The sequence below is a fragment of the Lissotriton vulgaris genome, chromosome 1_1, assembly GCF_964263255.1.
Source record: "Lissotriton vulgaris chromosome 1_1, aLisVul1.2, whole genome shotgun sequence".
Classification (NCBI taxonomy): domain Eukaryota; kingdom Metazoa; phylum Chordata; class Amphibia; order Caudata; family Salamandridae; genus Lissotriton; species Lissotriton vulgaris.
The window spans coordinates 1,367,210,410-1,367,236,102 of NC_141685.1; the positions used below are offsets into that span (position 1 = coordinate 1,367,210,410).

The following is a 25,693-nucleotide window of genomic DNA, read 5'->3' on the forward strand; positions in this document are numbered from 1 at the left end:
ACCCAAAATTCCTCCTAAAAATATAAGAAGCATCGTTCCTTCTGCATCCATACTGACCACCTCTTCTATTGGTATTCAGACTGATGACGCACCACCCCCACTAAGAACAGGTAACATTATTGATGTTTTGGACTCTAGCTTGAGAACCATGATGAGTTATATTAAAGCTCTTTTTGAAAAGAACATTGGTATACTACAAAAAAGATTGGATGACTTAGAACGGTTGATTACACCAGAGCCTGGTATAAATAATTTCAGAGACTGTGCTCCTCCTCCGATTATCGATCATACCTTGGTGACCATGGCAGCTAGTGTCAGTAATTCATGTACTAATTGTCAAGATGGCACCACTTTAAAACCCATTGCTGCTACTGGCCCTGGGTTGGAGGATTGTAATAAACAGCACCCTTCTTGTATATCTTCTAACGCTTAAGAACAAATTGGTTAATACTAGAGTGTTGCCCATCTGTTAACAGCCTAATACTGATGTCTTGAATCTTCCCCGGCTTCCTGCCCCTATGTCTTGGTTCTGGCAGGCGATCCTAGTTTGTCATCTAATGGGAGGGAGTCATGGGTCAACCTACGGAACAAGTTTGTGGACTGGCTTAAGAAACATAAAGGTTTCAACCCCGCTAACTTGCATGAAATACTGATGGTGCGTAGAGTGGGGTGGGTTGGTTTATCCCACAAAAAATAATGGGGGACTGTATTGTTATTAACTTTTAGTAAGCCCCAATCGGTGCGTAACATCCTTTCCTCACGGGAGCACATTTTCAGTGCTTGTACTGACAATGGCGCCCTTCCTTTGGGCTACTTCTACAAACCCCCCAACCGCCCGCATTCTAACACACCTGCAGACCTACCTTTGGTTAATCGCTTTTCTGCTCTGTCAGATCTGGATATTCCTGACTGATAACCACCTTTACAAACTTACCATCTAGAGCATGCCAATGTCTCCTGTGCCTTATCTCTTTTGTCGAACTTTAATAACCCACCCAGACTGACTAGAATAGCGGGAGCTAACAACCTAAAAGTCCTAACCTGGAATGTCGCTGGTCATCAATCCAGGTTAGAAGATGTGGAGTGGCTCAGCCTAATAAACCAGCAGGATATTGTGATGTTTCAGGAGACCTGGGCCACACAAGAATTGCACCTTAATGGGTTCCAATGCCATAACACCCTAGCTGTTAAACCAAGATTGGATCGCCCTTCTGGCGGTCTATCAACTTGGATTAACATTTCTGCTTTAGGGTGTGTTAAGAACATACCAACTGACAATTTGCACTTCCAAGCTTTTTTATATAGACGGAAAGTTTCATTATTTTTGATTAATTTTTATAACAACGATTTTAACACTTCTCCTACTAGGAATTTTCTTGATGTATTCAATTTTATTACTAATTTAGAGTCTAGGCCAGATTTTCATAAGACTTGTGGTATTCTTCTGGGTGGAAATTTTAATGCTATGCTGACGAGTGTGGCCCCACACAACAGGCGGAATGGGCAAAGCACTTCTTGTCAAAGGGGAACTAAATTGTCCTCCTTTTTACATACCCATAACCTGCAAAATGTCATGGACACCGTTGTTAATTTCCTTCCTAATGCCCAGTTAGTGCCAACTTTTAGAGGCAGGGGGTGTTCCTCAACTATTGATTATTTCTTTGCCTCACCCCGTATAGCGGACTGTCTACTGGATGGTGCTGTTATCCCAATGAGCCAAGGGGATCACAACCCTATTAGGGTTGTCATGAGTATGGAATCACGGCCCATCTTTAATAAGGAGTGTGGTGCTAGGAATCTCTCACCCTCCATAGACAAACTTTGACTCAGATGGCAGGGGATTAACATTAGGGAAGTGTTTCCTGCCATAGTCAGAGATAATTTATATCTCTTCAATTCATGCTTATTAGACACAGCCCCCCATCCCAAGGCCGTCTGTGATTTTGTCAAGATTTGATCAGCCTCTAAAATGTTATTATCTGTACCTTGCAGGGATATTGCACAAGATCCCGGATGGTTTAATGACGAATGCTCCAAGGCAAACAGGGAAGTGCGAAGGGCACTGTCTTTTAAACCAATCTGTTCCATTAAAATAAGAGAAGCTAGATCCAGGTAAAAAGCTGCTGTTAGTAGAAGGAAAACAGAGATCTTAGAAGGTCGTGGGGCTGTTTTAGCCAGAGCCGCTGACCTAAAGAAGGGTAATACCTTTTGGTAGCTGTTATAGATTTACTCTCCTCTGGACAGCTCATGACCCCGATCAGTTGTACCATCACAGGTGAAGCATGGGTGAATCATTTTAATGCCATCTATGCCGCGCCCTGCCCGGAGCCGACCCCATTGTCTTTTTGCCATCCACCAAGGGTTGAAATAACTTTACCTGAAGTGGAGGATGCTATTAATCAGAGCATGGGGAGTAAGGCACCGGGCCCTGACGGCCTACCCATTGATATTATCAAAATAAACTTAGACGTCTGGGCTCCACTTCTTTTAAATGTGTTCAATAACCTTACTGTTGCTCCCCTTCCTCGTACTTGGTCAACAAGCATTATCGTCCCTATTTTTAAAAAGGGAGATTGTTCACAACCAAACTGCTATAGGCCCATCTCCCTTATCGATAATACGCTAAAAACACTTGGCAGGATCTTATACAATAAGATCCTGAGTTGGACCGAGGATAATGGTATCTTGGAACGCTGCCAATTAGGTTTCCGTAATAGGGTCGGAATCATTGAGCAGTGTCTCAATTTAAATTTAATTTTGAGGAAATATAATATTGCACGCAGATCGCCAGTCTATCTCGCCTTCATGGACCTGTCCTCTGCGTTCAATTTTGTAAATAGATCAAAGCTCTGGACAGCTCTCTTGAACTACGGATTAGATGAGCACCTTGTGCACTTCCTGGCCTATCTGCACAAAGATTTGGAAGCCTGTGTTAGTTTGGTCAGAAAGGGCTGCGTTTTAGCTCCCCTCCTCTTTATTATTTATATTAATGGTCTGCATAAAACGCTCACCCCTCTTACTCACGACGTGCCGAAAATCTTGGGCAACTCCCTTCCCGTTCTGCTTTATGCAGATGATGCAGTGCTTATGGGCCGCACCCCGAATGCTTTACATAGATTTGTTGACTATATGGAATCCCTTGACTTAAAAACTAATTTCAAGAAATCTTTTATTATGTCTTGTGGCCCTAATAAACGACAGTTAGGTAGTATCTTGGTATGTGCAGACAAACTATGGTCCACTAATAGTTTTCCCTACTTAGGGGAGGTCTTTGCTGCGAGCAACTCCTGGACTGAGCATATTGCTCACTCCAGGAGTAGGTTCTCAAAGGCCATCAACTCAATCCTCAGCCTACCCCGTTCTAAACACACTGGTACCTTATCTGCCATTTTAAAAATGTATAAAGCCCAGTGTACCCCCGTTGCCACTTACGGCGTGGAGGTTTGGGGTGTGACCAAGTGTGGACCTATTCAATTGGAAGAGAACAGATTTCTCAGGGAGATGCTCTGTGTTCCTATCTCTACTACACAATATGTCTGTCACAAGGAGTTAAACTTCATTCGTGCTCGTCCTGCCCTGCTCTGGCTTTCTATTTGGAAGAACCCGGCGACTTCACTTTCCAGAGATAATATTACTGATTGTCGGAACTGTGATAAATGTATGAGTATCCCCTGGCTTTCTGGAGTGTATAATAGTTTTTGTAGCATCAACTATGGGAATGTTTTTATTAAGAACACTGCTGATAATCTCCCACATAAAAATGAAATAAGAATTGCTCTATACACACTGTATGATGAAGAAAGACTGGACAGGGAATCTCCTAAGATCACTGTTTCTACATATCTGGCTTTTGATTTTTTAACTTCGCCCATGCCCCACTATCTGACACTTCCAATGAGCCCCTGGGTGCGGGGTTTATTATTACGCTTGAGGGCAGGTTCAATCAAATTTGCACTTTGTTTTCCTCTTGGTCACCAGAAAGAACATGATTCCTTGCTCTGTCCGTGCGACGGATCGAGTGGCCAATCTGCGTTGCATTTTTTATTCTTTTGTAAATTTTATATAAAATACATTAAATGGTTTTTAACTCCGTATTTTAAAATATTAAAGCCTATTAGCTTGGAAAATGCATATTCAATGATATTAACTATGGACAATGATGAACTCATACTTCGCACTGGCACTTTTTTGCGTATAGCTGTTCGAGCTAGACTGACTATGTTTGATCTGTGAACCTGTATGTATTTTGAAAATTTACGATGCTACTTTCTTTTTTTCTTTTTTAATTGTTTTGTGACTCTTATGTTCTTTTATGTATCTGTACTTTTATGGATACTTTATTATCCGAATAAAGTTTTATTGATTGATTGAACAGAGTTGAAATGCTGAAGCAAAGGTTACAATTCTGTATTCCCCAATGATTCCTCCAAGAAGTGCAATATATATGCATACTTAATCGATGCTTTAGATGCAAATATGTCATCCCAGGTACTTGCAACACAACACAGCATGGTAATACACTACAATACATCATTGCACCATGCTACAACACTACACCATAACACACACAAAGCTGCACTACTGTAAAGCAGGTCACTGCAAAACTGTACAAGACTATAATACACTGCAAACATGTGATATAACACTGCATTATCGCACTATAACTTATTTATACTGTACACTACAGCACGCACTGCTCTGCACTGCAACCCAATACAACCTAACATATTACAGCAATACTTTACACTACACAGTCCTTTACAGTACAGTAAAGCACACGTCACAATACAACACTACAATATACCACAATGTTAGACAACCACATATGTAGCTAAACCTCACTGCCTCTCATTGCCTTAAATGCCATGTAAAGTAATGAAGACTGACAGATACCTTTTTTCGATGTTCCAGGATTTTACAGCAAGATAAAATGGTCTCATCTGGTTCGACAGAAGCAGACGTATCCAAAAAACCCATAAGGGTTTCTAGGTCCAAGCGCCGGATCGATTCCGTCAGTCGAACTGTAATGACAACCCCAAGAAATAGACACATGTACGAATATTGTCCAGACAGATGTTGTTCAACATTCTTTAGTCATTTAGAAAAGAGTATCATTCTTTCTTAACTCGCAGCACAATCTGCATGAATTTTTCAAGAAAGGACAGATGTCCATGATGCATTTGTTCTTGCGCAAATTATGTTGTATGTTATTTTCTTATGGATTTATCACATATGGAATTCAAGTGTTATGCTCTTGATATATGTGCTTATGAACTACTGGTAAAAATAACATTGGCAAAGCCAATAGATCTTAACCCCTAAATAGGTATGCCACCTTTCCAAAAAAAAAAGTCACCATTTTTTGTTGGTTTAAGAGCCTGTAAAGGCCCAAAATAGGACTTTAAACAAAATCGCATGTATTCATTTGTAAAATGGCTCTTCTGTCTTAGTTTAAGTGAATTATTTGTCATGGATGATTTACTCATGTCTAGAACACAGATAAGGGCTTAAAATTCCTGCATTAGGTGAGTTTGCTTATTTTTATTTCAACTGAGACATTAAAATGATGGTGGCTCTGCTAGGGAGCAAGTTAGGTGGCAACCCTAAACCTGAACCATATTGGATTTTCCAATTATTTTTAGGTGACATCTGTGGATGCACATGCATTCCTGGTTGTCAGCTTTGAAAGGATATTTTATGCTTTAACCCCTCGCTGCTAGGCCTCCCCCCCCCCTACGCTAAGCCTTTGGCTAATTGGGGTAGTTCGCGCTTAGGCCCCTGTAACGTTTTGACCACATACGGTATGCATGCCAAATCTGCCTCCTTTTTTTCCAACATCATGGGAATTCAAAAGGTGCCCCAGGTTTTTGGATTCCCTTTGAGGGGACCCAGAAATTAGAAAAAATACAGCAAAATGTTATGTTTTTGGGGAAAAATGGGCTACAGATGAAAGCGTCTGATTTTTTCCCTGCAAATGGTATAAAAAAAGGGGTTGTGATGCTGAAATCACCATCTTCCCAGCTTTCAGGGACAAGCAGACTTTTGTCAGAAAACCAAAATGTTTTACACAGTTTTTGTCATTTTTCTGGGACATAGCCTATTTTTGGTATTTTTTGTGCTTTCAACCTCTTTCCAGTTAATGGTAGAAATGGGTATGAAAGCAATAATGGATCCTGGAAAGCTATACATTTTAGATAAGTGGACAAAATTCTGAATTCAGCAAGGTGTCATTTGTGTAGATCCTTCAAGGTTTCTTTGTAGAGACTAACCGTTGAATATAGGAAAGATTGAAAACTAGTGGGAAAAAAACAGCCATTTGTGTCAAAGTTTTAACCTGTAACTGAGCAGGGTCTTGCAATGTTTTTTTAGTATGTACCTAGCAATTCATTTGGGAAAATACATACATGGAAAAATCGGTATGAAAGACACCTATGTATTTCTGAAATTGCAACAAAATATAGAGGGGCAGATTTACAAGCCCCGTAAGCCACATTTGTGCTGCTGTTGCGTCACTTTTATGACGCAGCAGCAGCGCAAAGCCAGCACCATGCTGATGGGTATATACAACATGACACATCTAGGGAGATGCGTCACATTGTAAAGCCCTGCACCACATGAGGGCGCTCTGGCATGGGGGGGGCGCACCGGCGCAGGAACGCCTCAGTAACATTTACGGCCATGCTGCGTCAAAACCCTACGCCTGCTTGAAGCAGGCGTAAGGATTGATGCAGCATGTTAGGCATAGGGGCACCCAGAGCCTCGCTGGAGCTGAGTCGCTCTTGCGACGTGACTCCAGCAATGCACTGCCTTTCCGCCAGGGGATGCAACACGCATCTGACCATCTGGGGCACCACGGTGCAGTGGTGGTGCACGGATGGTTTGGCTTGTTGCAACTGTTCTGGCGCATCCCTACTGATTAGCAGAGATGTACCAGAAGTTGTAAATCTGCCCCAGAGTTTAGAAACAGTATATATTTGCGCATTTCCGAAATTGTTAGTACCCATACTAGCATGAGAATTATGGGCCATTTTTCAAAATGACTTCTTTTTTCACATTGTCTTTCATTTGGAAGGCAGAAATGCATCAAAAATCTATAGGTAATAACAGTTGCTCTACAATTCTGTGTTACTGTAAGTCTCCCGATAAAAATGGTACCTCACTTGTGTATGTAGGCCTAGTGCCCGTGACAGGAAATGGCTCAAAATGCAACATGGACACTTTCTTTTAACAGTGAAAACTGACCCTTTTTTGTAAGTTGCCATCGCTGTAGATTTTGAACCCTAGCTCTGCTGGCACATAGGGAAACCTAGCAAACCTACACATTTTTTTTAATTAGACTAAGGGGAATCCAGGACTTGACTGGCTCTCACCAGGTTCTATTACCCAGACCCCCTTTCAAACCTAAATATTTGTAAACAAACCCAAATGTTCCTCACATTTCTGTGGTGGAAAGTTCAGGAATGGGCGTAAATCCACAAAATTCCCCCCACTTCGAGTTCCCCAAAGTCTTCTGAGAAAAATGTGTAGGTAGGCCTCATGCCCGTGACAGGAAATGGCCCAAAATGCAATGTGGACTCACTACATTTTTACAGTGGAAACTGACCCTTTTTTTGCAAAGTGCCTAGCTGTAGCTTTTGAATCCTAGCTCTGCCGGAACCTATGGAAACTGAGCAAATCTATACTTTTTTTAAAGCAAGATACCTAGGGGAATCCAGGATGGGGTGACTTGACTGGCTCTCACCAGGTTCTATTACCCAGAATCCCTTGCAAACCTAAAGATTTGTAAAAATAACACATTTTCCTCACATTTCTGTGATGGAAAGTTCTGGAATATGCGTGGATACATGATATCCCCTCCACCCAGCATTCCTCAAAGTCTTCCAAGAAAAAGGTACCTCACTTGTGTGGGTAGGCCTAGTACCCACAACAGGAAATGGCCCAAAATGCAACGCGGACACACCACCTTTTTTGCAAAGTGCCTAACTGTAAGATTTTGAACCCAGCTCTGACGGCATCTAGGGAAACCTAGCAAACCTATACATTTTTTATAACTAGACACACAGGGAAATCTAGGATGGGGTGACTTGCTCATACCAGGTTCTGTTACCCAGAATCCCTTGCAAACCTAAAAATGTGTAAAAAAACACATGTTCCTCTTATTTCTGTGGTGGGAAGTTCTGGAATTTGTGTGGATCCACAAAAGTCTGCTCACCCCATATTCTCCAAAGCCTTCCGAGAAAAATGATACCTCACTTGTCTGGGTGGGCCTAGAGCCCACAACAGGAAACGGAAAAAAAACTCAATGAGGACACACCACATTTTCATAGTGAAAACTGACCCTTTTTTTGCAGCGTGCCTAGTTGTAGGTTTTGAACCCTAACTCTGCCTGCTACTAAGGAAATCTAGCAAACCTATACATTTTTGAAAATTAGACACCAAGGGAATCCAGGATGAGGGGACTTGACTGGCTCTCACCAGGTTCTGTTACCCAAAATCCCTTGCAAACCTCAAAATGTGTAAAAAACACATTTCCCTCACATTTCTGAGGTGGAAATGTTCTGAAACCTGTGTGGATCCACAAAATTCCACCCACCCAGCATTCCCCAAAGTCTTCTGAGAAAAATGGTACCTCACTTGTGTGGGAAGGCATTGTGCCCGCAACCAGAAATGGCCCAAAACGCAACGTGGACACACCACATTTTACAGTGGAAACTAAAACTATTTTGCAAAGTGCCTAGCTGTAGACTTTGAACCCTAGCTCTGCCGGCACCCAGGGAAACCTAGCAAACCAATACATTTAAAACTAGGCACCCAGGGGTATCTAGGATGGGGTGACTTGTCTCGCTGTCTGGCTCTCACTAGGTTCTGTTACCCAGAAACCCTTGCAAACCTCAAAATGTGTTTTTAAAAAAACACATTTCCCTCACATTTCTGTGGTGGAAAGTTCTGAAATCTGCATGGATCCACAAAATTCCACCGACCGCGTTTCCTAAAGTCTTCCGAGAAAAATTGTACCTCACATTTGTGGGTAGGCCTAGTGCCCGTGACAGGAAACGGCCCAAAATGCAACGTGGACACACCACATTTTCACAGTGAAAACAGACCCTTTTTTTCAAAGTGCCTAGCTGTAAATTCTGAACCCTAACTCTGCCTGCACCTAGGGAATTCTAGCAATCCCATACATTTTTAAAAACTAGACACCCAGTGAAATCCAGGATGAGGTGACTTGACTGGCTCTCACCAGGTTCTGTTACCCAGAATCCCTTGCACACCTCAACATGTGTAAATAAAACTCATTTTCCTCACATTTCTGTGGTGCAAAGTACTTAAATCTGTGTGGATCCACAAAATTCCACCCACTCTGCCTTCCCAAATTCTTCAGAGAAAAATGGTACCTCACTTATGTGGTTAGGCATAGTGCCCACAACAGGAAACGGCCCAAAACGCAACGTGGATACACCACATTTTACAGTGGAAACAAACTATTTTACAAAGTGCCTAGCTGTAGATTTTGAACCCTAGCTCAGCCGGCACCTAGGGAAACCTAGCAAACCAATATATTTTTAAAAACTAGGCACCCAGGGGAATCCAGGATGGGGTGACGTGTCTGGCTCTCACTAGGTTCTGTTACCCAGAATCCCTTGCAAACCTCAACATTTGTCAAAAAAACTAATTTTCCTTACAATTCTGTGGTGATAGTTTTGAAATCTGTGTGGATCCACAATATTCCACCCACAATGCGTTCCCCAAGGTTTTTCTGAGAAAAATGGTACCTCATTTGTGTGGGTAGGCCTTGTTCCCGCAACAGGAAACGGTCCAAAATGCAACGTGGACACAACACATTATCACAGTGAAAACGGACCCTTTTTTTGCAGAGTGCCTAACCATAGAGTTTGAACCCTAGCTTTGCCTGCACCTAGCGAATCCTCTCAAACCTATACATTTTTTTAAACTAGACACCCAGGGGAATCCAGGATAGGGTCACTTGGTTGGCTCTCCCCAGGTTCTGTTACACAGAATTCCATGCAAACCTCAAAATAAAAAAAATAAAATAACACAATTTCCTCACATTTCTGTGGAGGAAAGTTCTGGAATCTGTGTGGATCCACAAAATTCCACCAAACCCTCATTCCCCAAAGTCTTCTGAGAAAGATGGTACCTCACTTGTGTGGGTGAATCAAGTACCCGCAACACGCAAGGTCTCAAAAGCTATTGAGGCGACTTCAAAATTAACTATCACAAAACCACCTAGTTTGGCAAGGGGGGGTCCCATGAGTTTTTGGCCCCGGGCTCGGCGGCCATCTAGGGAAAATACCAATCCCACACAATTCTAAAAACTAGAGACCCTGAGGATTCCAGCAAGATATTTCTTGCGTGTGTCCCCCAGGATTTCTCTACAGAGAATCCCCTACAAACCTCAAATTTAGATGAAAAAAACACTTTTTTCTCAAATTTCTGTGTGGGAAAGTTCTGGAAACTACATGGATCCACAAATTTCCTTCTATACAGCATTCCCCCAGGTCTCTCAATAAAAATGGTACCCTTACTCACATGGGTGGGTCAAGAACCCAAAACCTATTGAGGCGACATCAAAATTACCTATCACAAAACAACCTGGTTTTGTTTGGTGGGTCCCGTGAGTTTTTGGCCCCGGGCTCCGTGGACACCTAGGGAAACCTACAACACTCACATATTTCTGAAAACTAGACACATGGGGGAGTCCTCCAAGGTATGGCTTGCATGGGTTCCCCAACATTTCCCTACACAGAATCCCATGCAAACCTCAAATTTTGTTTCAAATATCTATTTTTCCTCACATTTCTGTGTGGAAAGTTGTAGGATCACAGGGTTGACACAAATTTCCTATCACCCAGCATTCCCACATGTCTCCCGATAAGAATGGAACCTTACTTTTGTGGGTAGGCATAGTGGCTGCAACAGGAAATGGCCCAAATCGTACTGTGGAAACTTCAAAGTTACCTATAACAAAAAAACGACCTGGTTTTGGAGGGGGACACCTGGGATTTTTGCCCCGGGCTTGCGGCTATCTAGGGAAACCTACCAAACCCATACATTTCTGAAAACTAGACACCTCGGGGAGTCTAATGAGCTATGGCTTGCATGGATCCCTCAAAGTTTCCCTACCCAAAAATCCCTGCAAACCTCAAACTTAGCTGAAAAAAACACATTTTCTACATATTTTTGTGAGGAAACATAGTGGTAGCACAAACGGCCTACCCCAGAGCGTTTTCAATAGTGTCTCAAGTAAAATGATACCTCACTTGTGTGGGTGTCCAAAGCAGAAGTGGCTAAAAACGTATTTTTTAAAAAATGTAGCACTTGGAATTCTTGGTGCTATACACTTTTTTCCTATGTCTTGGGCTCTTCCCAGTCAGAGGCCCTTGCCCCACCCAAACAAGTGAGGTATAATTTTACTCGGGAGACTGAGGGGAACGCTGTGGGCTAGGACATATGTGCCGGCACAGTGATTCCACCCAAAAATATGTGGAAAATTTGTTTTTTGCAGCTAAATTTGAGGTTTGCAGGGAATTCTAAGTAGGAAAAGGTTGGGGGACCCATGCAAGCCATACCTCGCTGGACTTTCCAGGGTTTCTAGTTTTCAGAAATGTGTGGTTTGGCATTTTTCCAAGATGGCCGCTGAGCCCAGGGCCAAAAGCCAAGATGACCCCCCCCCCCCTTGCAAAACCAGGTTTTTTTGTGATAGGTAATTTTGATGTCTCCTCAATATACTTTGGGCCCTTGCCTGTTGTGGGTACTTGCCCCACCTATGTGAGTGAGATATAATTTTTATCAGGAGACCGGGGGAGTGCTAGGTGGTAGGGAATTTGTTGATCCACGTAGATTCCAGAACTTTCCCACACAGACATTTTTAAAAAAAGTAATTTTTTCAGCTAAATTTGAAGTTTGCAGGGCATTGTGGGTAGGAAATCGTTAGGGGACCCACGCAAGCTATAACTTGCTGGACTCCTCCGGGTGTCTAGTTTTCAGAAATGTGTGGGTTTGGTAGTTTTCCAAGATGGCCATCGAGCCGGGGCCAAAAACCCAGGTGACTCATCTTGCGAAACCAGGTTGTTTTGTGAAAGGTCATTTTAATGTCGCCTTAGTACGTTTTGGGCCCTTGCCTGTCGCGGGTACTTGACCCACCCTAGCAAGTGAACTACCAATTTTATTGGGAGACCTGTGGGAACGCTGGGTGGTAGGAAATTTGTGGATCCACATAGATTCCAGAACTTACCCGCACAGAATTTTGAGAAAAAAAGGATTTTTTCATCAAAATTTGAGGATTGCAGGGGATTCTGGGTAGGAAAATGTTGGGAGACCCACGCAAGCCATACCTCCCTGGACTCCCCTGGGTTTCTAGTTTTCAGAAATGTGGGGTTCTGTAGGTTTCTCTAGATGGCTGCCAACTCGGGACCAAAAACTCAGCTGCCCCTATGTATCCGAAAATTACCTTGTTTTGCAAGGGGGTGTTCACATGAGTTTTTGGTCCCGGGCTTGTTGGCCATCTAAAGAAACCTACCAAACCCACACATTCCTAAAAACTAGACACCCGGCGGAGTCCATTGAGGTATGGATGCATGGATCCCCCTACATTTTCCAACGTAGAATGGCTCTCACCAGTTTCTCTTACCTAGAATCCCTTTCAAACCTCAAAATGTGTCAAAAAACCAAATTTTCTTCACATTTATGTGGTGGAAAGTTCTTAAATCTGTGTGAGAGCCAGACACGTCACCCCATCCTGGATTCCCCTGGGTGTCCAGTTTTTTAGAATGTATAGGTTTACTACCTTTCCCTAGGTGCCGGCAGAGCTAGGGTTCAAAATCTACAGCTAGGCACTTTTCAAAATAGTGTCAGTTTGCACTGTAAAATGTGGAGCATCCACGCTGCGTTTTGGGCCGTTTCCTGTTGTGGGCACTAGGCCTACGCACACAAGTGAGGTACCATTTTTCTCAAAAGACTTTAAGGAACGCAGGGTGGGTGGAATTTTGTGGATCCAAACAGATTCCAGAACTTTCCACCGCAGAAATGTGAAGAAAATGTGTTTCTTTTCACAAAGTTTGAGGTTTGCAAGGGATTCTGGGTAACATAAACTGGTGAGAGCCAGACAGGTCATCCTATCCTGGATTCCCCTTGGTGTCTAGTTTTCAAAAAGGTACAAGTTTGATAGTTTCCCCTATGTGCCAGCTGCGCTAGGGCCCAACATCCACAGGTAGGCACATTGCTAAAAAAAATAGTCTAGTTGGCTTTCTGCCACCCTGGGGGGAATCGGAGGGGGGGGGGGGAATTTGCCCTGAAATGTCCCCAAGGGGAGCAGAAAGACTCAGGCTAATTGTGGAGGGGTGGGGTCATTGGTATGCACATTCTGGGCAGCCTCTATCCATGCAGCCAGGGTAGTCGCTGGTGCCTAGTGGGCTTTCAGCCCAGCCGGGGCAGATAAGGGGCCACTGCCCCATCTGCCCCCGGGGGAGCACAAAGACTGGAATGTCGCTGGGGTGGTGGCGGTATTGTCATGCCCATTCTCAGTAGCCCCCCCCCCCCTACATGAATACAAAAAAAATCCCTGGTTTCTAGTGCGCTTTCTGCCCCATGGGGGGGGGGGGCAGATTTGGGGCTACTGCCCCCATATGCTCCCCAGGGGGGCAGAAAGACTGGATTTTTTGTGGGCGAGGTGGGGGCATTGGCATGCCCGTTTGGGCAGCCCCCACCCATGATTCAAATTGGCAAAAAAATCCCTGGTGTATAGTGGGCTTTTTTCCCTTCTGGAGGGGCAGATTGGGGGCTACTGCCCCATCTACCCACCAGGGGTGCAGAAAGGCTGTAATTATAGCAGGGTGGGGCATTGACATGCCCATTTTGGGCAGCCCCACCCTAATTAAAAATTTCCCTCAAAAATCCCTTGTTTCTAGTGGGCTTTTTGCCCCCCTGGGGGCTGATTGGGGGCTATTGCCCCATTTGCCCCCCAGGGGGACAGAAAGGCTGTAAGTATGGCAGGGGGCATTGGCATGTCGGTTTAGGCAGTCTCCACCCTAATTAAAATTGTCCCAAATAAATTGCTGGTGTCTAGGGGGCTTTCTGCCCCCAGGGGGGCAGATTGGTGGCTACTGCCCCTATTTGCCCCCCAGGGGGTGCAGAAAGACTGTAATTGTGGCAGGTGATGGGGTCATTGGCTTGCCTATTTTGGGCAGCCCCACCCTAATTAAAATGACCCCCAAAAATCCCTAGTGTCTAGTGGGCTTTCTACCCCAAGGGGCAGATTGAGGACTACTGCCCCATCTGTCCCCCAGGAGGGGCAGAAAGTCTGTAGTTATGGCCGGTGTGAGGGCATTGGCATGCATGTTTTGGGCAACCCCCACACTCATTGAAGTTGCCGCAATAAAAATCCCTGGTGTCCACTGGGCTTTCTGCCCCCCATGGGGGCAGAAAAACTGAATTTGGCCAATATATTTGCCCCTCCTGGGGCAATCCCCAAGTAGGGATCCACTGGGGAGATTCCCCCCTTTCCAATGATACCTCTTCCGTCTTTCTACGTGCTCAGGGGGCTGAGATAGACCCCTGAGCACATAGAAAGTAAAACTGAAATGAGCCTAAAGGCTCATTTCAGTTTCGGTTTCTGTGAAATGACGTCAGCGCAACGTGCGCTGATCACCATTTCATAGAAACGACGGGGGCCTCTGGAGCTGGGGAAGCTCTTCCCCAGCTCTCTAGGCTTTGGGGAAGAAAAAGAAATCCCTCTGGTGCCTGCACCTGAGGGATTTCCGGTGCTTTGTGCCAGGGCAGCCAGGAGCCAACCTGCGCACACGAGCACCATTGAGCATGACGGCTCCCGGCCGTCGTGCACACTGAAAGGGTTAAGAAAATCCATTCAAAAGATGATATCGGCAAATGAACACGCATCTATGTCAGCCATCTAAGAATGGATTTTCTTAAAGCTGATTAAAATACATTAGGAAATGTCTGTCCTATTTACGTGTGCACATGGAAGTTCTGTCAGACATATTGTAATGGTTCAAAAAATTTTTATGATTATCATCTGCCAATACAACATTGAGCTGAGCTAAGAGCCCGAAGTCTCTAGAGGATGAAGGACATGTTGAGAGGGTTGTTTTAAAAAAGAGAAGGTGACGGCAGAAGATGTAGCAGCAGGAGTAAATAAGAGAAAATAATACTTCATATTCACTGCAGTGCAAGATCTGATGCATGTAGTGAAAGGAATCCTGCCATACAATCAAAACAGAGTGAGAAGAAAAGGCTTGAATGAGAGACAAACACAATAAGAGGGAGGAAAACAAGACAAGAAAACCATCCAAACATGATCAAGGAACTGACAGAAGGACTACTCTATGTTTTGTATTGCTCAATTGGGCTTCATTAATAAACAGCTAATACGAAAGAGGCCCAAAAAAGCCACAAAACTAGGGAGTCAGCCAAACTCCCTTTTCTAGGTTATTCGGGCAGGTGGAACAACTCATTGAAGTTTTTGAGTGATGAACTAGTCAGTGGTGGCATATGGCATGTTATCATAATGATGCCATGGAGCCCTTAGTCTTGCATATGGTGGCTGGCAATTGGCCCTCTCTTCCAACTGGTTGGAAGGGTTTGACCAGTGCTCAATTTATCTTGGCAAGTCAACATGATGTGTAAAGGGTAATTTGGGGGTAGGGTTACTTAATGAAAGTGGGCTGATTATTCATCCTGATAAGAAAAGTTAAGTTAAATTTGTCAGAACTTAAGTAAGATAAGCAGTGAACGATGTAAAAGATTCTGTAAATAAGAACAGTGAGATAAAATAGAATTAGACAATATGCAGGTAGGTGTGGCTCCCTGAGGATCCTGTATACCCATGAGGACAAATGACCAGTATTTCATTAAGAAGGAAGCAACACGTAGGTCAGATGAGGGGGGGCAGTAGGACCTCTCTGAGTACTGAACACTAGATCATTGGACAACATGTAGCCACACCTCATGACAGAGGACCAGTAAGCAATGAACTAATGAGGAAAGGGCAACAATTAGAAACATAAGTGTGGGAAAGGGAGATAATTATATAGTAAAGTAAAAGTGGAATGATTTGTTCCCTTCAAATATATTTTGATGAAAAACTTGTGAACACTCAAATGAATGACTTAAAAACATCCTATCATAAATTTCATATATCAACTTTTTCTAAATTCAAAACCTAAATAAAGGGGTACAAAGCCAAATGTTTGCTATTTTGCATTGCAAGTTTAGGTTGTCTTATATTTATTTAAATGCCTCAGCTACAGCTGAGTTTCTCTGCATGTTAAAATATATTTAAAGCATTTGAATAGTGCACATTTTGTCTTTGTTGATTTTCGTTTTTATCAGCAATCACATATCATGTGTGTGCTCCATGTCATAGGCCTGTCTCACAAATTGCACTCTTGATGGACCAGGAGAGGTGACCAAAGCACTACCCTCATAGTGCTGGAAGGCCACTGCCTTGATCCAGAGTTAAGCTCTGTGGCGGCAACCTACTGGGTAGATGATGATAGGAGTGAACAGGTCATTTTTATCCAGTGTTACTGGAGTTAGGTCTGCAGGCTCACTCCCCATTTTAAAATTTCCACTGCTGTGTGCCTAACTGACCCTCGTGCTACTTGCCTAAAGTGCTGCGTAGGAGTGGTGACTCTGCACTGGTTGTATGTGTGCTTGGAAATGGTACAGTACGGGGATAGAGCAGTGCTGTGAAGACCATGCATGGGGAGCGCATGTACTGGGTGTATGTTGGCAGTGTGAAATACATAATATGAGAGATGTAGTGCTGTGCAGTGCATGCACAGTGAAAACATGTGCTGGGTATTTGGGTGCTTGCGAAAAGCATAACACATGAAAGGTTAAGTGTTGTGCAGTATGCGTATGATGAATAAGTGCGCTGGCTGTGTGTGTTTTTAAGTAGAACATCATTGCACAACAAAGAAAGGCTACTGTAATGAACAGTGCCCAGAGGGAATGTGTTTGCTGAATGTATGTGTGCCTGTGAGGATACTATGCATGAATGTAGCAGTACTGCATAGAGTGTGCACTGTGTTCACACACTGTGTGTAGTGGGCCTGAAAAGGTACATTACATGGAGGACCCTGGGTTCCAATTTGGGAAGCCTCCGCCTACCTAATGAAGACATTACAATTATAGGAATGCCCCAGACAGCTTTGCTTAATGCTGCGTTCCTGTGAGCAGGTGGGGACACATTGGAGAAGGCAGAGAGAGACACCCGCCCCCCAGTCACTGTGAAATGGCGAATGGGGGATAACTCCAACCACTTTAGACGAAAGAGGGTGCTACAGGGATTTACCTGTTAAAAACTGGAGCCCTAACCTCAAGAGAATTATTATTGCTTGTCAATGCTGAAATACATTTTTGAATGCGTAGAGTTAAAAAGAAAATAATACTTTTTAATATAAAAACAAAACATTGATTTAATGACAATATTAGTTATGAGTCGTGCTAAACAACCTGTTTCTACACTTCCCCAATGATGGAGCCTTTGACTGATTATCTACAGCTATCACAGAGAGTCAAGTGCGGAAGGGGTACTAGGCCCAGTTTCTCAGGGTCCATAGTAGGTCGAAATATAGGAGATCAGGAGTAAATTACCTCAACCACTACGATTGAGCCCATGAGCTCATGCATACCCTGTGGCCCTCTGAAAGAAGTCCTGACACTGTTACTCTTAATTTCTATAATCAAACTCCTCAAATATTATCTCATGTTAAAGTCCCCGGCATACAAGACACCAGACCCCATGAACTGTCTAACCTATCCAATAAGGCCTTGATTGGAGTTCTTTGTATTGCACACCATTAGTATTTGTCACCGACATTTGGCAGCATGCATTCACAGGCCACAATACCCGTGATCATTTTAAGTGTTGTCTTTAGGATTTTTTGGGTCCTTGGCAAAACATGGTTTAAGGGCCCCTATACAGTCCAAACTCGAATGTTATTACCAATTTCCTGGAAATTCAAGCCTGCATGATTCCAAACAGCACTAAATTATATATTAACGGGGTCACATAATTAGTTGAAATATGTCTTGACCAGGGTGACAAAAGTCCTTAAAATGACACAGGGGTAAAAAGAGTCAGTTGTAGCAGTAAGTAAAGAGTGTAGATAGAGCAATAGAATAGTCAGAGATCAACAGGAGAGAAAGTTCACTTTCCAATAGAGTCTCTTGGAAGGGAGGGGAAACTGGGCAATTGCCCAATTTGCCCATCTTGCCTGATCATCCTGTGGTCACAAAAGCCCACCACCCACATACCATAACGCTCTATTGGATTTTCAGTGCTGCATTTGGTTATCGTTTGAGCATTATGTTGGGGTCGTGCCAGGATTAAGTACCTCCGACCACAATGACTGAAGGCCCAATACGCCCAGAACTGAATACCGAATGATCAATGATGCCACCACATCCACTATACATTCTAATACTGAGTGACTGCTGCCTCCATATCTGCATGAACTTTAATATTAAGTGATTGATTACCCTGCAATTCATGTACTATGAAATTACATAATAGCTACAAGGACAGCTTGTTCTCTGCTGAAAATGTACTTGTTCCATAACTACACTCATTTGTTTCAGTAAAACTATAAATAATGCGAGAAGGTACACAAAAGGAGAACACCCAGAGTACATTTATGTCTAGTACCATGAGACAATGAGGGGTTTTGTTTTTGACCACTTACCTCCTTCAGGCACTGCATATGGTTTGCAGCAGCAGATTACTGCCCTCCGACGGGGACGCATTTGCAACTAAACGAAGAGCAGACAGAATCATTAGGTCATTCTCTCTAAAACCAGATTTAATCATTGAGTCATTTTGTTATTCAGTGTTACACCCTGTGCCACTCAACCACCTTCTTGTTGAAATGTAGTAGCTAACTACTGAAGGGAACACCTACATACTCAACTATAATGGTCTCCATGCCACTGGTCTCACTACATTCTATGAGCTTTCTTGGTGTGATGCCCTATATCTCACTCCTGTCTTGAATGGGAAATAAATTGTTTAGTCCAGTGTAACTCTTTCACTTCACATTGAAGGCCTCTAGTAGGGTGAGCACTAAACATGATGTTTTTGCAATTTGGGGAAAAAGATCAATCTCCTGCACTTTTTTTGTAGAGACTAATTTGATTGTGAACAAATCTGTGAACATCCCAATATCAATCACTCTTTTCATCAAGGGGGACACTTTAAAGTAAGCACTATAATATACTCGCTACTTATTCTCCCTAACTTTTATTCTCCCATTGTGAGTGGGGAAGAAACCCTATATCCAGCTCCAATCATGTCTCAGTCACCAAACTAAAACAAAGTTCAAAGCTCACTACAAAAACTGTTCCCTTTCCCTGTGTTTATAATAATACTAAGTGCCTCATTATGATGTCGGTCGGAAAGCACGGCGACCAACTCGGTGTCGGAAACATTTCCGACCAAATCAGATTTTGGGAGTTTGACTGACTGATTACAATGTTTCCGAACTTTTCCCAGAAGTACTCCAATTGACTTCAATGAGAGTCTGTGTTTCGACTTACAACACAGGCTCCCATTGGAAAATGGGGTGGGTGCGGAAAATCATGCGCCCTGGGAAGCCTGTCACACTGTGCATGGTTGTAAAAAGGGGTCCCAGGGTTACCCCCACATGCCCCATTGGGAGTGCCCTGGGTGAAGGGGGCCTACTATAGGCCCCCAAGGGTGAATTCTAACAGCCGATCTGTGTCAGAACAAACGATTTGGACAGGCTGTCCGAATCTGACATCGTAATCCATTGGTCGCAAACGAGGTCCGTAGACCTGAACAAGTCGGCTCCGACCAATTTGGTTCCTCAGAAGACCATCGGAACAGAGTCGCAACCGAGTAGGACAGTCCAAACGGTGCACAATCATCGTAATCGGTCGGTCGGAAGGGTTTCAAAGTCGGTTGGAAAGACAGGTTCGGAATCAGATTCGGACAAACCCAATGCCGCTCAGAGCCTTTTCGTCTGACATCGTAATGAGGTCCTAAATTGTTTTCTACTCCTATTTTAAAACACATGCATGCCTCGTGTTTTTCCCTTGCTCTCTTGCATCTTCCTTTAGGATCTTTCTACTATATTTGCTGCTATTGTCTCAGGCCTTAACCTCTAAACTTTCACCCTAATTAGTAGTAAACATTTGTATATCTGAAACTCAATCCCTGGTAACGACAATGAAGCAAAATACCTCATTTAAATTTACAGGCAGGAAATAAGAACTCACATTTATGGACATCTTGACCAGAGTAAAATTCAAATGTCAGCTGTGGTTGATGGTGCACACCCAACTGGATGGTAGGCAAACAGCTAGAAAATTTAAAAAAAAAAAGTTAATGTGTGAAGTCAAGAACTTCAGTTGTCACAATAGTTTTCGAGTAAAGAATTCCATGAGTTGTGAGAGTCTGAGATCAATGACAGAGCCTGCGACATTAGGAAACATTAAACAATAAGAGTCATATATACCAAAAAATGCTGGAGCATGGTGTTATGCCAAATTTGGCAATGTCATGCTTCGACATTTTTCAAAGTCAGGGAGGTGCCATATTTACACAAATACAGTGCAGCCCAGAATTTTCTGTAGCTCTGGTCTAACAAAGGTGCCTGTGCTGCAGAGGTGATTGTGCACATGCAGGAGGGACAACTTCCCACAGATAAACAATCAATAATGGCGATTTGCTGAGTAGATAGAGAAATATGTGGAGAAAAATGTATAATTTCTCCTCGTATCACCAGTCAAAGACCAAGTATTACCTGGCCTTAGTTTTTGGTGCTGCCCCAGCCTTGTAAATCTGGGGCAGCCTCATAAAGCAATGAGTGTTGCGGTGGAACGCCCACAGCAACACCCATTGTATGTCCACTTGCCACAATGGACTGTGGAGGCAAAGGGTATATTTACAAGATGGCGTTAAGCCACGTTAAGCGGTTTAGCACCACCTTGTAAATATGTGAAATGCTGCAACGCCACCAAAGCGTCAAAAAAAGTGACACTCCAGTGGCGCTAAGGGCTTGTATAAAGAGCCCTTATATGTTTTTAAAACACTGTTGATTCCAGACAGGTCTGTGAACATACAACTTTATTTTTTAACATGAATAATTTCTGATGAAAGGAATTATTAGAGAAAGAAAATCACTTTTATAACCAGAGTCAGGTGAGGAGAAGGGAGAGTAGAGAGGAAAACAAAAAGTGATTCTTGTCTAAGCTGTTGTTTTCATGAAACCCCAAATACCCCAGTATGGCAATATCAATTCTCCCAAAACAATGGGAAAACATTCACACTGTTATGTTCTGTACTAAAGACTTTATTGCATCTCATCCCTAAAACATAACCAGAATTTGCTTCTATCAGAATCTGTGGGAATGCACATTTTCACCAAGTAACACCCACTTTCTATAAGTGACTACTAAAAAATTGCCTAGATTTGGGATGAAACAGGTTGACACTGTGGAACCTTTACAACTTTTTTTTATTTATTCATAGTGCTTTATGTTACATGGAATCAGCTCAATTGTGCTAATGAAAACAATGCCCTAAAGCAGCACCTGCCTTGTGACACAACTATTCTATGTGCTTTTGACATGTCATTGATGTGTATATTAAAGATGAAGATAAATTCAAAGATGTACATCTATTAGTGCTGTACTGCAGCATCATTGTTAAAACATGTTGTTGGTTGCATTTCAAGCTGTAAGTTTAAAGTATAAGTATAAAAGGCCATAGAGGGTAAGCACAGTTTCAGATGGCACGTAGACCATTCAAAAAGCATTTTAAATCACCTAATCAACTAATTTATAAGTGACCGGAGTAGTTATGCAGACAAATCAAAATGAGGAAGGGGAAGGTCTACTGGAGGGGTTATAGTGAGCATAAGGGGCATAGGGGAGCAATGCACTCCTCTTGTCAGCAGAATGTGTGGGTGAAATTGGTATTGTGTGAGTAGAGGACAGCCCTTGCCCCTGTGTATGTGTGTGTGTATACATATATATTGTTAGATCTGGCAGCCTTGTGGTGGTCTTCCCCCAACTTTTTTCTTTCTTCATCCACTCTTACTGACCTTGTTTTTGCTGGTATTAGGACTCTGTGCACCTTACTACTGCTAATCAGTGTCGAAGTGCTTGTTTTCTCTCCCATAAACATGGTAACATTGGTTCGTTCCCAACTTGCATATTTAATTTACTTATAAGTCCCTATAAACATGTTGGTAACTGTACCCAGGACCTGTAAATTAAAGACTATCAGTGGGCCTCCAGCACTGGTTGTGCCACCCACTGAAGTAGCCCTTTAACCATGTCCTTTTAGTGAAAACCCCTTAAATCCTTTTTTTTACTACAGCAGGGTCTATGTCGCCGATAGGAACATTGAGATTATCTAATTACATTTTATAAGTGCAATTTCTAATTGTGAAGAGGTAGACATTTTGTGTTTGGTGTCTCTGGAATCGCAATTTAAAATACAAACTTATGGTGAAGTCAGGTTTTAAGTTGCAATTCTGAAAATGCAACTTTTAGAAAGATAGCTTTTTCTTACTTTAGAAATTTGCTACTTGCTGTTTGTCTCTGATCACACGTCTGGGGTAGGTGACAGTTGGGGCTTGTGTATCCCCCCTAGACAGCCACCAACAATGGGACATTAAGTGTGACTTGATGGGCCAGCCAGGATTATGGTTCTTTTGCTCAGCGGCCTAACTGGATCCCTGTAGCCGGCGCATGTTCTATCGCTGTTGGCCTTAACTTTTGACTTTGTCCCATCCAGTGCTACCAGATATCCCAAATAGTGCTTTTAGGCACTAGTTTAACAAAAACCTTTAAAATTCAATGTCTCAAGTTCTACTTATTGGATGTTGGTTGTTCTGGTATTGTATATTTATTTAGTGAAGCTCTATTTTCTTACCTGGTGTGGAATCTTTTTGTGTGGCATTTTCACTGATTTACTCTTTGGAGTTTTGTGCAAATACTTTGGACATTGCCTCTAAGTGAGAGAAAATCACACAACCATACAGCCACTTAGACACCAACTGGCTGACTGATACAGACATTCACACAACCATTCACTCACCCAAACATTCACTGAGACACCTAATCACTCACTTATACAGTCAGTCACACACCTACTGAATCATCCAAAGAGGTACTCACACACTCACTGATGCACCAATACACCTGGTATATAAATTTAAACCATCAAAAACCTTTCAAAAACGCTCACAGTCACTGGATGATGTCATCAGTGATGTATTTTGAAATGTCATCAGTGATGTCCCTGACCATATCATGAGTGATGTAATATGTGAGGTCATAAGCAGGGCATTGTGGGGTGTGAGTTATAGTTGTATAGTTATCTCACTAACTATAACAGTTACATGTCAGTGGTTTTGTATGAGTGACACCTGAGCCTAACTATAATGTCCCTGTAAGTTTGGTGTTTTTTGTAAATGTATATATATATATATATATATATATATATATATATATATATATATATATATATATATATATGTTAGAAAAGGCTCCCGACCAGCGTTTTTTCAGGAACCACACAAATGACTCGCACTCCGGGGTCTGTGTTTCAGTTGCGTTTAATGGCGACGCGTTTCGACCAAACGGTCTTCTTCCAAAGCCAACCACATGTAAACACAATCACCATTTTATACAACAAAAAGTGCTCCATAAGGTACAGGAAACTGAGGTAGGACCACTTTGTCTATCCAGACTACAATTCAGTTGAACTACAAGTGAGGTAGAAGACAGACTGTGAAGAAAACGGTCTCAAGTGAAAAATTATTATTTACACATAGTATTCATACATATAAAGTGCAAATAGATTACTCATTTGTGAGACGAAGAAAGAATGTTTGATATTAAACATATATATATATAATGCAAAAGGAGCGTTGAATACTATTAATACAATTTAGAGTAATTTTACATGGGCACCTTTTATTACATGTCTACAATAAAGTGAGGAGGGAGATAGGTTGGTTTTCTTTGTAGGTCAATGTTTGTTGGAAGTTTTGCTAGGAGAGATGAAAGTCTATGGCAGAGGTTTATTGCAAAGTCGGTATGGGTAGGTTGTGAGAGATAGGGTTTGTGATTTAGGGAGGGTATATGCGTAGTGTAGTGAGGACTTGCAGGAGGCAAGTACTTTGAGTGGGTTGTAAAGACCATGATTTGCTGAGGTGCTAAGGCAGCCTTTATCCACATAGTGAGAGTAGATCTCAAGTACGATTTGTCAAAGCGTCACAATTCACAAAGGATCTTGTAGCACAGTCAGAAGGGCGAATGGCACACTGCGAGCAAGCACTGATTTCTCAGATGAACACAGCTCACAGAAAGAGGTGATGGTACACTCATCATTCATATATGTAGTTCACACATTTGCTGTGCGCTGATCATTCAGAGGACGAGGGACACGGTGTTCAGAGTATTATAATTTGCTCCTATGACTTCATAACATTTAATTTGAATATTTATATATTTATCTGTATTCATCCTGCATTATGAGTGATGTCATTTTTTCAAAGATGATGTGGTTTGTCCAACCAATTTTGATGTCTGATGTGGATTTTACATGCTTCAGTCACGCTGCTTACAGTAAAAACCCTCATAAGAATCAAATTGCCAAAAGCCATATACAGTTGGAGGGGACATTTTTCCATTTCTCTTCTAATTAAATTACACTGCATGTGAAGTAATAAGTCTATGGGCTTAACTTACTCCCTTTGAGTTCAGACTCACAGTATCCATATTGAAATAAATCACAGTTTTTCTCCAGCTAACACAGCTTTAACGTTCTCTCTCCAAGTATCCAAGGAACGTGAACACTGTTGTAAATTGATAAATCCATTCCAGGCCATTCTGACCGGGCTCATTTAAAAGAATACCTTGCACCTGAGAGACTATCCATGCATTCAAACATTACTCTCTTTTGGCTTCAATTATAAACTTTCTAATTAAGCAGACCAAGTATAAGAAACTGGGTTCTTAGTTGAGAGGAGTAGAAGCACCAATCAAATAATAAACTGATTCCTTGTCTGGGTAAACTACAAAAGTCACTAAGTAAGCCTGTGCTTACCCTCTAGTACCTTAACACAAAAGCACTCACGCTTTACTTAGTGGTAATGTGTATAGTACTTAACAAATAAAGTACTAAAGTGAAAACACTGCACAAAAAAATCTCAAATCTTTTTACATTGCTAGAGCTTCATGTTAGCAGTGGTCACAGTCTACTGCTGCTGATGCTGGTTCTTGTAGAGGACGCAAAGAGCAGGTTCTCACAGGATATTCACATCAACGGGCATCGCAGATGGTTGTCAGGCGACATGAGGAGTCCATTTGTAGTCGCACAGGAACCAAAAACCTTAGAATCTTCATCAGGGACTCAGGAATTTTGGTTGTCAGGCAGGAAGAGAACACTCTGATGCCAGTCAAGGGTCACGACCTTGACTGGGGGATCAGCGCTCACTTAAGCAGAGGCCAGCAACAGGTCTCATGCCGGTCCATGCAGGTCCAGTTGGTGCTGGTTGGCTTGACAGTTGCAAGGAGACCTCTGGAAACTTGTTTATTCCCTGTAGCTCTAACAGGAGGTTAGTCAACTGACACTTTGAAGCACTTATGTGGAGCCTGAGCTCAAGTCAAGCAG

General features: G+C 42.6%; 1 protein-coding gene across 1 annotated transcript in view; it reads right to left on the reverse strand.

Moving 5' to 3' along the window:
* Positions 1 to 25,693, reverse strand: part of LOC147749196 (uncharacterized) — a 131,043-nt gene that overhangs the window by 45,804 nt on the left and 59,546 nt on the right. Inside the window, exons 2-3 of the mRNA XM_086929555.1 lie at positions 18,729 to 18,795; positions 4,894 to 5,021 (exon numbers count right to left, since the gene is read on the reverse strand). Coding sequence (XP_086785681.1) covers positions 4,894 to 5,021; positions 18,729 to 18,795 — 195 coding nt within the window. The remainder of the gene's footprint in view (positions 1 to 4,893; positions 5,022 to 18,728; positions 18,796 to 25,693) is intronic.